Raw genomic sequence first — 12700 nt, 5'->3', positions numbered from 1 at the left:
AGCAGCAACCAAGTAGGAGGGCAAGGGCAGCATGCGAGCTATGCCGCTCGAAGAAAGTTCGTTGCGACGCTCGAGGAGGCCGCGCCTGCTCCAATTGTACATTTGAAAATGTTCCTTGCGTTCTTGCGCCTAGACGATTGAGAAAGTATGGTCATTCACATAGTTAGAAACTTAGACCCAGCACTAACTGGGTTGACTCAAGGGCTATCGAAGGTGCCAGGAATGCATCTTTGGCTCCGAGGTTCTTCTCGCCAGGTGATATTCCTGACCAGCCAAAGGTTAGTAGAATTATGACACCTCCATCGCGGAATGGAGAGAACTCTGGCGCCCAGGAAAAGATTCTTCACGCTGTCTCTTCTCCAAGTGAACCCGCTGAAAACCTATCAATGCCAGGTAAGTTGCCTGAAACCCAAAAGAATAATCTGTTTATACGTGAGAGAATAGAAGATCCGCAAATTTGGACATCGAACGAGAAGGAACGCAGCTTCCCACCGTCTCAAGTGCCCTTTGAATTTTCCAGCCAATCTGCTTTTGGGGGAGACTTGGAGCAATCCATTCACTTGCCTAACTACATCAAACCCTTCCCTTCGACAACTGAACCGGAAGACCTTCAATATCTCCAGATGAAAGGTGTCCTTGAGCTTCCGGATAAAGACCTGCGAGATGCCTGTGTGAGATGCTATCTTGAGCATGTACAGCCTATATATCCGGTTGTGGACTCTGCTACGATTGTCTCCTTACTGGAGGGTACAACATTGGAGAATGACAAGCTGAGTCTGTTAGTCCTTTATGCCCTTGTATTCGTTGGAGGCACCTGGGTAGACGTCAGGCTGGTACGCAAACTCGGTTTCTTATCGCGCATAGCGTTTAGAAGATCCATCCACAAGAAGATGCGCTTACTTTATGACGCGGACTACGAAAATGACAGAGTATGCTTGATACAAACTTTTATTCTGTGGACTTTCTGGTTCGAGGGTCCCAATGAAATTAAGGACAGTTGGTATTGGATAGGACTCGCGTTGTCATTCTCAAGGGTCATTGGTTTGCACAAAGCCCCTTCCGATACAGAGACACATCCAGCCACGAACCAACATCGCAGACGATTATGGTGGTGTCTCGCAACTCGTGAGGTCATTTGTGCTTTCGCGCTAAGCCGGCGTCCCCGGGTAGCCGACAACGACCATAACATCAGCATGCTCGGAATCGAGGATTTTGAATTTCATCAGACGCCTGGCATCAGTCCCCCACAGCAACGAAGTTTCGCCCAGATTTGTGTGCTTTATGTAAAGCTTGTTAGCATATTCGGCAAAATCTGCAAAGCCGCATATCCTGAATCTGGCTCCGGCAAAACCTCAGTGCTTTACTCCAGTCAACAATTAGAAGGAACAGACAGCATCAGTAGCATTACAACCATGTCGATCACAGATCAGCTGAAACTTTTTCAAAATCATTTGGACGAGTGGCGGCGAAATGTTCCCGATGAAGTGTGGCATACGGGAAACTTGTCGCTCAATCCTAATGGCACTGAGAGAATCGCGCAAGTCCATCGTGGCCTCCTGACGATGATGTACTACACAACAGTGATGATATTGCATCGACCACAGGTGACTTCGATTGATGCAGTTATTTGTTCGCTAGGTGCGTCACAGAAATCCACAACTGACCCATCGAGAGAGATGGTCAGATTTGCGGCTCGCCACATAACCCAGACTGCCATGGATTTTTACCAGGAAGACTTGGTCGAATCACTTTCCGCAACCTGCATCTCTTGCTTGATCCTTGCCAGCATCAGTCATATCTTCGACATGATGTCCAATGAACAAATATTTCGGTCCGAGGCACATCAAAGGCTGGATCAATGTAAGGCTGTTCTCCACGCCTTTTCAGAACAACAAATTGGGGCACAGTGGGGTCTCGAAGTTATCAATTATATTGTTTTTCGATTGAAACATCAGCATCGTCGTCACAAACTTGACTTTCCAATCTCTCAGAGGGCAGTGGACTCAATAAATTTCAATCGCAGGAATGGCATTTTAGCCGGTAACAGTACGGTTTCCCCGGAACATGTACAGACGACCAACCTCTCGAGATCAATTGATCAGGCAAAGGATGGAGCTCTAGGTGTACTCGCCAGCACCGAAGCGCCTCTAACTTCTGAAATCATGAACATAGCATCGTTCCCCATATCACGGCAGCCATTCGGTAGTTGCGATTCTTTGTTGCAGTCGCTGAATTTTGACCAAGCAATGCCGGATAATTTGATGAATTTCATAGGTCCTGACCTGGCGTGGCTTGATTTACCTGATTCCTCTGAGAACTTGGATGGTATTGGCTGGAGCGGCAGTGACTATGTTTGAGGACTCGCCTCGCCCCAAATGTTCTTTGCCATACTATGTGCCGGACCTGCAGGTCTTAAGCGGCAAATAGGTCTAAACTTTGGTAGTATATTCTATTCAAAGCCTTCCAGATGTGTACTATCACATTGTATAGCGAAGCCAGTTTGTCGCTGCCACTATCAGTTACCTGAACAGCTATTTGGTTCTAGGTCAATGCTTCAGATACCACGCCAAATCATTCTTCGGATCCAACTCGTATTCGGTGAAGCCATTCCCCAGAAAAGACCACCGATTGGAGTTTCGGTACTCAATGTCGAAGTCTTCCGGCCGAATTTCCTGAATCAATTTTCGAAACAGTAGCGCACTACCTCCAAATCCAGCGGTAACTCGTCCGTTGAGAGTATTCCGTTTAAACCAACTAGAGCAGCTGTCTGTCCAGATCAATGTCTCATGGATCTCATTTCCTTTCTCGATAAACTCATTGATGACACCTGTTTTAGGCGTGATAGACTTGATGTCTTCGGTCACCACCTTATATATCCACTTTAAGATATAATCTGCCGTCCAATTGATCGATTCAACGAGCGATCCGTGAGTGACTACAGCATTAGGTCCCAAGAAGATAAAGTGGTTTGGCATATCGGCTGCGGCAAGAGAGATATAAGACTTCGGATCGACAGACCACTCTTGATTCAGATCCACTTGATTTTTGCCTATCATGCGCCACTGCGGCTTCCATGAGACGTCGAAACCAGTCGCGCAGGCAACAACGTCCACCTCAAAGGACTGGCCACTTGCTGTCACAACTGAAGTCTCGGTAGCAGCCGTTACTGTATCGAAGACTAGTTGAACATTTGACTTCGAAAAAGACTCGAGATACCCTTCAGCTGGGGTAATGCGTCGGCAGCCAAGACCCCACTTTGGTATTAATTTTGAGCATAAGTCGGGATCTTGTTGCAATTTCTCGGCCATTTGGAGGCGGCCTGCCTCCGATTCCTTAAGATTCTCTTGTGAACCTTTGACAAACTAACCACGTGTCAACCTTGAAAGTATCGGGATTGTTATGCAACTCACCACTCTGAACATCGAATTGATATTATGGATAATTTTTCGACGATATTCCCGGTGAAAGGTCTTATCCTCGCGAAACCGGTGTTTGTCTTCCTCAGTATACGCCGGATTTTGGGCCGGGTTATCGTGGTCCAGTAGTTTTGCAGGAGCTGTTGGTGAATATACGTAGTTAGGACTTCTCTGAAAGCTGATTACCTTTGCCCCGGGAAGATTCGCCAGTTTGGGCAGGATTTGTACTCCAGACGATCCGTTTCCAATAACAGCCACAGTCTTATGCGAATAATCGTAGCTCTCGTCCCATTCGGCTGAATGACACTTATGCCCTTTGAATTTTTCTAGTCCTTCAACATCTGGCCAACGCCATTTACTTCAGCGTCATTAGTAAGTAAACGGTGTCTCTGCTCCCTGTCCCACACTTACTTCAAAACCCCTTGCCCCGATATGAAAAAATCGGCGTACTCAATAAAAGTTTGCTCTCGAGTCTCCACCGTAATTTTCCATTGACCAAGGTCTTCTTGCCAAATCACTTCTGTCACTTTGTGATTGAGGTGAACATCGCGGTCAAGGCTCCATTTTTTGGCTGTCTCTTTGATATAGTTATGAATGTCCGGTCCAGTCGCGTAAAAGTGGCTCCAATCAGGTTTAGGGTCGAATGGAAAGGCCTATCTAGGTCAATGACAGAAACGAAAAGAGGAAGCAATAGTCATACATATACATGCGCAGGGACATCACATTGGACGCCAGGGTATCTGTTAACAAGCCAGGTTCCTCCAATATCACTCCTCAGCTCATATATTTTATGCGACACCAATTGTTGGAATTCTGGTCGTTCGTGTTGCAATTTGTGAGCGAAGATTAGGGCAGAAAGCCCGGCACCTACCGTAACAATCTTAAGTTTCCTCTGTGGCGTGTATGCCGGAGCATGATGGAGCGGGTTTCCCATCCTTCCTGGGTCGGAATCCCGCTCCTCCAAAGTTGTGCCCGCGTCCCCCATTCACAGCAAGTATGAGGGTATGAGTTATTGATGGGTATTTTGGGTGAATTGTTAATCCACAGTTTGGAGATCCTGTTTCACTTGAAGGAAGGTAGGAAATTCACATTTTAGAAATCAACAGAAAGCAGCAGCTTGTCTTTGCTTCTTTTTCTTACATACACTCATCACTTGGGATTGGCAAGGGCGTGCACAAATTATCTTTGCTGAATTCGGCCTAGAATAAGCGGATGGAATTCTGTAAATGGATCATTGTTGTTGAAGGAAATTGGACATTCCCGTGGCCATCCAGATGTTGGTGCGAAATGCCCGGCATCCGCGGCCCGCGGATTGACTATAATTGAAGTCAGTCCATAGACTGCAACAAGGGCCCAGGCGTCGAAAAGAATTCGGAGAGTCAAAATTAATAAAGTAATCACACCAATTGAATGAGTTGTTTGAATAAGTGCCTCAAGAATAGCAACGAGATCCGCCGTCCGTTGTTCCTACACGCAGCATTACGTCGAAGCAAGAACAAGTCAATCACCTAGTAAAAGGTTTGAACGAACAATCGGCTACACCAGGTTCTAAACTTCCAGTAACCAAATCCTTCCTCGATGGCGGCTTCCCCTACATCAGAGCCATCCAAATCATATAATGTCACAATGGCCATCAAGACGCAAACAAGAGATACCAAAGAGACACCCCCAACATCAGTCTTTGTGACACCTGATAGATCTGGTTCAATTGCTATCGACGCGCCTAAACAGATGGGCGTTTTTACGGGGGGACAAGTTTGGCTGAATCCTGTTCTGATGCGCAAAGATATTACACTGGCCCATGTCCACTTTGAACCTTGTGCACGAACAAACTGGCACAAACATGAAGGCGGCCAATTACTCAGGGTGACTTCAGGTTCTGGATGGATTTGTGATCAAGGTGCAAAACCTAGACGAATCACCGTCGGAGACATAATATGGTCTCCTCCAGGTTGCATCCACTGGCACGGTGCGGACAATGGCAGCTTTATGACTCACGAAGCCACTTCGTTTGGAGGGCTGGATTGGTATGATCCTGTGAGCGAGGACGAGTATTCTGCGAAGAACTGATGAGCTCTATCCAATTAGCCTTCATTTCGCCTCCGGAGTAGCTTGAAGAATAAACCACTGCATCATCTACCTAAAGGCTAACCGTATGTAGGTTGTGAAGAATGGGTGTATATTTCATCTCTTTCGAGTAATCTCGCTGCTCATCCTGTACGGTTCAATGCGTCGTCATTGATATGTAGCCATATAGAAGAGCAGTCAAGACCCTGGCACATCCCATCGTTAGCTTTGTAATATTTTTTCTGGTCAATAGCATATGTCTGGAGAGACTCACCGCTGTTCTTGGATCTTCGTCCGCTCTTTCATAGTATTTTACGGATACTTCACCCATTTTTGGATCAAGACCAACTTGCTGTGCTGCCTTAATACCCAGCTTAATATCTTTCGCACATAATTTTGAAGTGAATCCAGCCTTGAAACCATGGCTGGAAGCACTTTCGGGAACAATCCCCGGCACTGGGTTGGCAAAATTCAATGCCCACGAGTCACCACTGGAGCCTTTGATGCACTTGTATAGTGTGTGCTTTTCGACGCCATGCTTCAGTCCAAATGCCAGGCCTTCGGCTGCCACAACTAGATTAGTGAGCCCGATGTAGTTGTTCACGATCTTACACACCAGACCATCACCCAAGCGTCCGCAAAAGTTAATTCGGTCCGCGGAGCCCATCCAAGAGACTGTTTCACGGGCATTTTGTGTGATAGAATCGGTACCGGCAATATGTCCTAAGAAGAACGATAGAGTCCCAGCTTCAGCTCCACGCACGCCTCCGGAGACCGGTGAATCAATATACTGGCCGACGTCGGCATTCATAATTCGTTGACCAATACCTTGTGCGGTAGTGATATTGATGGTGCTACACTCCAATATCAGGCGATCCGGGCGCTTGGAAGCGGCAATGACACCAACGTCTGGATCGAGATATACCGACTGTGCATGCTGGTCCATTGGGACCATTGATATGAGTATTGCCGATTGCTCGGCCACATCTTTGGATGATCTGGCGATGTCGATATGCCCGTGGCGCTCAAAAGTAGATTGAAATCTTCTACAGGCTTCAATGTTGACATCAAAAATATGCAGTGTCGCAGAAGATGACATTTTCCTGCGCACGTTCCCGGCCATGTGGAACCCCATATTCCCAATACCTGGCCCGAAAATGATCAGAACTTCAGAAGGATTGTACAATATCGTGAAAGGACCATGACATACCGATGAATCCAAGATCCAACGCCATTTCTTCGTTATAAAATCACACTTTGTTTAATAGGGTTCGTGTGGCGTCTGTCCCCTGAATTCGCACAAAGGTCTGAGAAGCTTGCGGGAGAAGCCAGCACCATATAATATAGTATCACTAATTTTCAAACCCATCATTAGTGAGCATACTGCACTTAATACTGGCTCTCCGGTTAACTGCAGGAATTTACTCGGTATGATTCACACCCATTGCTACTAGCTTGTGCCACTTCCTCGGCCCGCAGGAACTGGGCAGAAGCGTCGTTCCGGCGGCATCTGAAATTCTTACCAAGTGATGCGGAGCACGCTTGAATATGCACTACTTCTCTTCAAGAGTCTGTAGAGGGGGACTTTACACTGAGGCGTCACATAGCTTTGATAAAGCGTAAGGGAAAAGCACTGAACAATATGGCGTTCTTACGGCTTCGAGGCTGTACCCAAAAGGGGCAGGGGCTGCTTCCCTGGTTCGATTACGCGCAAGGCTATCGCACGTGACTATTATAGAACGTGAAGGGGCTCGCATTCACGTGACTTGCACTCATACTCTACAGTAGCTTCCGAGGACTGAGGAGCCGAGGCTTAGTCTTAGACGAATGATATTTGAAGACTCTCAACAAGTCAGATCTTGTATTATCCTCATCACCACGCCAGCATGTGGCCAAATAGACTTGAGTCGACAGCTAGTCTGTATCATAACGGCAAATGCTAGGGGCCTGATAATCCGCAGAATACCATTACATCGGCAAATGCTTTTTAAATTACTTGTACGAGATTGCATTAACAATGACTCGATGGAGGCCGAAATTAATTGTCGAGCCATGTAGGCATTGTCTGAAACAGTTCAAACGACGAGAACATCTAATAAGACATGAGCGCATACGTGAGGGAAAGGAGTGGACGTTAAGAAAGCGGTGACTAATCATCAATAGATACAGATGAACGGCCCTTTGCCTGCCATTGTGGACTACGTTTTACTAGGCAGTAGTCTTCTAGCCAATGGTACACCGATATCTAACCTGACACTATACAGAGACCTTCTGAAACGTCATACAAACTTGTTGCATCCCTCCCTTCCTGATACATCAGCTTCAAATGGAGAAGCTGACTGGCAAGGGCTTGGGTTCGATCCCGCAAGCCTGCAATTTTCCTGGAATGTGGAATTTTCTGCACAACAGATACTACCAGTTGAGGTTCTTGACTTTGGCTTTCTCTCCAGTGATGAAGCTGAAAGTACTCTTCCTCCTCGAGACAGCAGCTTTCCACCGTTTAGCTCTCGCCTGCCTAATCCGGTGGACGACGCCGCTGCAAACGATGATGATCATACTAGGGACGCTGGATATTCTGCTCATCCTGTGCCGTGGTCTATCACCAAATCTCAGTATGAGAGATTTTGCTTACGAGTACAATGCTATACAAACGTCCGTCCGCCTGGATATTTATTACCATCTAGAAACATTCTCAATCGCAATTTCGAGAGTTTCTTTCGGTGCAGTTAGGAGCAGTTGCCATTCTTCACCAGACCAGCTTTTCAACCGAGAATAGAACAGTTGAGCTGTCTTTAGCGGTGGCAACTCTCGGATCACTCTTCAGATTTGAACATTCTCAAGCTTATGAGCTTTATCGCATAACAAAAGCTATCTTAAGAGAAAAGACAACCCACCAGAATCTTGAGTTGTCAGCTGAATTACTTGCAGAGTCGAGCGCCTTAGGTCAAGATGACAGCGATGGGCTTGAGCGAATTTAAACGTGCATTCTGCTGACCAATTTTGCACCATGGATGGGCGCACTATTTTTACCTGAAGCGTTGTCAATGGGAAAGCAGCTGTCCACCATCATCAAGTAGTGCAGGTATTTGGAATTAGACGAAGTCATACATGAGCCAGATTGGGCATTCTGGGTATCAGTTAAGGAACGAAGACGAACAATCTTTGCCACGTATGTGCTGGTCAACCTACATCAGGTTGCTCATGACACCACCTCCTTGATATTCAGTCACGAAATCGACCTCTACATGCCTAGTACGGCAGCAAGCTGGAAAGCAACGAGTGAAGCTCAATGGCGAGACTCGCCGCGTACTGTCGAATACTATTTTCGAGACTTGCTATCCTCATTCTTCAAAGGTACTCGGTTTCCCCGTAATGAGGGCATATCAGCATTTGCCAATTATCTGCTCATCCATGGGATACTTCAGAATATAAATCTCGAACGCTGTCAATCTACTAGGCTCCGAACGTTGGCAGCAATTGAACCCTTTGAGACTGCCCCTTCGAACTTGGCAATTATCCTGGGAGCTCACATCAGAATCTACGCTTGATCCTTTGTCCAGTAAAGCCCCCCTTGCATTCAACGGGATCGAACTCTTTCGAACTGCCTATATGCGTCTGCTCCCTAATTTCAACCCCGATCGAGGGTTCTTCTTAGGTGAATCGCATTCTGGAGGAACCAGAAATGGTTATCTTAGGAGGTCACGGTACCTCACAATTGCCATTCTCTATGCCGCCCATGCTCTTAGTATCCCGGTGCGGTTGGGAGTCGAGCTGATTGCTCGAACTTATATACCTTTCTGGAGCATCGAGCATTCACTATGCAGCTTTGACTGTGCAACACTGCTTAATATCTGGCTGAAAGGCCTTGTGATAACTGTACACACGAATGGGATGGACGGACTAAAGAAAAGTGAAAAATGGCTCTTGTCTATCCTCACTGATATCATCAAGGAGACTTCCTTCGCTCAGGCACTAGGTGACGTTGAAGGCGAAGCCTCTCGCAGTGAGCAAATGTCCAAGACGGTCGTCCATCTATGGGCTCGAATTTTCTCAGGTGCTCATGTCTATGAAATTGACAACGTTGTCAAAGCTAGGTTCGACCGGTTGGCAGGTCTCAGTCAAGATTGATGCACACTTTCCCAATATGCTTCCCGGAGGCAACATATTCAAACGCCAAGACTACTCCCTCCTAGTTGAAGGGGAATGTCTTTTCCACTGGTACCGAGAGATTCTGTGTTCCAATAAACTTGACAGCGTCCTCAAGCTGCTGTTTGGACCCTGCCAAGATACCCGGAGTATTGCACCCTTTGCTAGTGTCTGGAAAGCCCCATTCGGCATCTTCTCATCATCCAACGAGCTCAAGAACCCAATCACAGATGTGACGCCACCCCAGGCTACTGAATCGATACTCTGCTCAACTGTTCCTACTTCGCCTACCTCTAGGACGTTGTCAACCCCTTCCCCATGAGTAATTCGATTTACTTCCATGGCCCACTGAGGGCGCGTTTTATAGTTAATTGTGTGATCAACGCCATACTTCTTTTTGACATAATCGAGTTTCTCGTCACTTGATGAGGTGATAATCGCGGTTGCGCCTGCCGCTTTTGCGAAGATAAGACCCGTGAGTGAGACGCCGCCAGTTCCTGCCGCGAATATCAGAATAGGGGTTGAGTCTGAGAATTATTATTATTCGTACCAAGCAATAACACTGTTTGGCCAGGTTTTAGGGACAAACACCCATAGAAAGCATTCCACACCGTGTACGCAGTAGTCACAGAAGCCGCCCACTCAGAAAAGCTGTGGGAAGACTGTGGTAGCTTGACCGTGGCATGCGCTGGCAGCACAAGATATTGTCGAAGAACACCATCTACCGAGCCTCCCAGACTGTTATCCTCATCTTTGACCGGGCCATATAGTACAACTAAACTGACTGGGGCGATGACACGGTCACCAATTGAAAAGTTTCTGACTTCTTCGCTGAGTTGTACGACCTCGCCAGACATGTCGGAGCAGGGAACAACATTCTCCTTGACTGGGAGTGGAAATGTATCCTTCGCAATAGCAATATCCCGAAAGTTGAGGGCGGCGCTGCGGAATCTGACAAGTATCTCATACTTTCCAGCATGAGGTACGGGTTCTTGAATTGGCTGAAGGCCGTCGAAGCCACCACGCAACACTAGACGATAAACAATTTGAGTCGCCATATCTCGTAAAAAGGACTCAGCGGGCAAATAATTCCTTTTGCATATCATAGTGGTGATAGTCCTTGGACGGGGCCAGTCTGGAACTCTTTATAGCTAGCAAGCCACCTGAGGATATTATGGGCAAGCCTAACATGCTCTCGCTTCATCTTGGTGTAATTCGTCAAACCAAAGCCTTCCGATTAGCCAGACACCATCGGCACTCTATGATGCCACCGCCCCAGCGGGCAGAGTTCGTCCTTGGCAGGCGACAAGTAGTCCGTAGCATCAAATGCCGGAGCAGGGAGAGTTAGTACTGGACCAAGCCATGACACAACCGATAGCTTGAGTTCCACGGTGGTAACAGTTGGGGTAGAAATTACTAAGCTCTCGTGGGGTGGAACCATCCTGCCTCTGGTGATTTACCAAGAAGCCACCAGATTGGTCGATATCAACTAGAACAGCTTTGGATCAGGGCTTTCAGGGCACTAGAATTGATTGATTCAGTTTAGCTTACTATTTCGAACATCAACATTTAATTTCCAGACTACAGTTCTAAACGTCGCTCTGTTCCGTCTGGTTCACGGGCACTCACTGGCTTCTCGGGTCCAGGCTTCCAGTAGCCAGAAGACCACTCGAGGACCATCTTTCGCATTTGGATCTCAGAACTGTTCCTCAAGACGTATTTCCGCGAGAAAACCGGTTAATTATTGTTGCATCTCTTAATCAAGTCATCTCTTGTATTTGAGAACGAATGTAGACTTTAGCCAAACAACGGCTCTTTCCATCTCAATATCAAGCAGCCACGTCACTATTGGGAACTGTGCTTATATCCACCCAAACACGTCCATCTTCTAGCTTGTTGAGATAGTCTCTGCGGAAATTAACTTTTTGCCAAAGACCGCAAGTTCGAGCTATACTAGATCTAGATACTCAATGATATCGCTGAGAACGTCACCCTCCGCGCGCAAAAAATACCCATAGTATGGCTGTTGATAAGGTCCATAACGACCTGCACCTACTCCAGAAGCTCGGATAAATGGCTTGTCACCGTCCACCAGAAACTCAGACACCTTGATAACTGGTCGCTCTGTAAACCCGGCAAGTTTCGGGGCGAGACGAGTAAAGATATCGCCCAAGCCATTGCAGATCCCTCTGAGTTTGACCCGTCATAATAAATCGTCCGTCGTGATTGAGTAATAGGTATGCCTGCTCGAAATCGGCGTTTTCGGCGTGTTCAACAAACTGTTTGGCGAGAGCACGTGTTTTCTCTGTAGTAACTGGTGATTTAGACATCTTCAGAGCTTCTGATCCAAAAAGACTTATGTTTAATTGGTAGCTCAGTATTGTAGATTGATATACAAGCATCGATGGAACCAAACCACTCAGAAGGGATTCTTTCGTAGACGAGCGCCTGGAGAGGATCACATGTCATTTGTAGACATGGATATATTGACACGGACCGCGGAAGACTCATCACCATTTCGGCCGGATAGCCCTTTCAAAGTATATTTCCACCACCGCGGCAATGCTACGGCTTCAGGCGATGATATCAGTCTCCTCCGAAGCAGGTCAACAGGAGACTGTGGATCATGGAATTGCGCTGAGACATCGCTAAGGAGAAAAAGAGATGAGTCTCAGTTGCAAAGACAATTCCTCTAGTACGTTAACTTGCTCCAAAGCCTTCATTGAGGAATGCAGCCCATTCTTCTTGTTACCAATTGAAAACAATGTAACAATCGATAGTAGGGAGATCCCCACGCCAACGAACCAATTGTAGTCGAAAGTTGTCAGTGCCCAGTTTGGGCCTCGAGCACTACTATTTACGGTTTTCAGCACGCCAAGCCTAGGTACAATGCTCAAACTTATAAACATTTCGGCTCAATTTCTCATCCAGGGTCGAATAGCAGATATCCCGTCGCTTCGAGTTGCTGTTCAATGCTATGCTCTCACGGTTAAGACTGCGTTTTTATTTTGGCTGGCATGTGTTAGTTTTCTATTCGATGTGACATAATTAGAGGACAAATGGACCAAAGA

General features: G+C 46.8%; 6 protein-coding genes across 6 annotated transcripts; 3 read left to right on the top strand and 3 right to left on the bottom strand.

Moving 5' to 3' along the window:
* Positions 1-386: 386 nt before the first annotated feature.
* A1O9_09831 (uncharacterized protein) lies at positions 387-2357 on the top strand (the record flags this gene model as incomplete). The annotated part of the gene is made up of 1 exon (XM_013401172.1): positions 387-2357. The coding sequence occupies one exon, from the start codon at positions 387-389 to the stop codon at positions 2355-2357; it is 1971 nt and encodes a 656-aa protein (XP_013256626.1).
* A 189-nt stretch (positions 2358-2546) lies between these two features.
* Positions 2547-4350, bottom strand: A1O9_09830 (uncharacterized protein; the record flags this gene model as incomplete). Its single annotated transcript, XM_013401171.1, has 4 exons — positions 2547-3362; positions 3411-3774; positions 3828-4069; positions 4117-4350. The coding sequence occupies 4 exons, from the start codon at positions 4348-4350 to the stop codon at positions 2547-2549; spliced, it is 1656 nt and encodes a 551-aa protein (XP_013256625.1).
* A 692-nt stretch (positions 4351-5042) lies between these two features.
* A1O9_09829 (uncharacterized protein) lies at positions 5043-5486 on the top strand (the record flags this gene model as incomplete). The annotated part of the gene is made up of 1 exon (XM_013401170.1): positions 5043-5486. The coding sequence occupies one exon, from the start codon at positions 5043-5045 to the stop codon at positions 5484-5486; it is 444 nt and encodes a 147-aa protein (XP_013256624.1).
* Positions 5487-5640: 154 nt separating this feature from the next.
* On the bottom strand, positions 5641-6718 carry A1O9_09828 (uncharacterized protein; the record flags this gene model as incomplete). Its single annotated transcript, XM_013401169.1, has 2 exons — positions 5641-6650; positions 6694-6718. 2 exons carry the CDS (start codon positions 6716-6718, stop codon positions 5641-5643), a joined length of 1035 nt encoding a protein of 344 aa, XP_013256623.1.
* Positions 6719-8728: 2010 nt separating this feature from the next.
* A1O9_09827 (uncharacterized protein) lies at positions 8729-9611 on the top strand (the record flags this gene model as incomplete). Its single annotated transcript, XM_013401168.1, has 2 exons — positions 8729-8837; positions 8941-9611. 2 exons carry the CDS (start codon positions 8729-8731, stop codon positions 9609-9611), a joined length of 780 nt encoding a protein of 259 aa, XP_013256622.1.
* A 51-nt stretch (positions 9612-9662) lies between these two features.
* On the bottom strand, positions 9663-10687 carry A1O9_09826 (uncharacterized protein; the record flags this gene model as incomplete). Its single annotated transcript, XM_013401167.1, has 2 exons — positions 9663-10156; positions 10180-10687. 2 exons carry the CDS (start codon positions 10685-10687, stop codon positions 9663-9665), a joined length of 1002 nt encoding a protein of 333 aa, XP_013256621.1.
* Positions 10688-12700: the final 2013 nt, after the last annotated feature.

Source organism: Exophiala aquamarina, assembly GCF_000709125.1.
Source record: "Exophiala aquamarina CBS 119918 chromosome Unknown aczIA-supercont1.11, whole genome shotgun sequence".
Lineage (NCBI taxonomy): Eukaryota > Fungi > Ascomycota > Eurotiomycetes > Chaetothyriales > Herpotrichiellaceae > Exophiala > Exophiala aquamarina.
The sequence above is the reverse complement of the archived record's forward strand: the minus strand, read 5'-3'. Positions and strand labels throughout refer to the sequence as shown.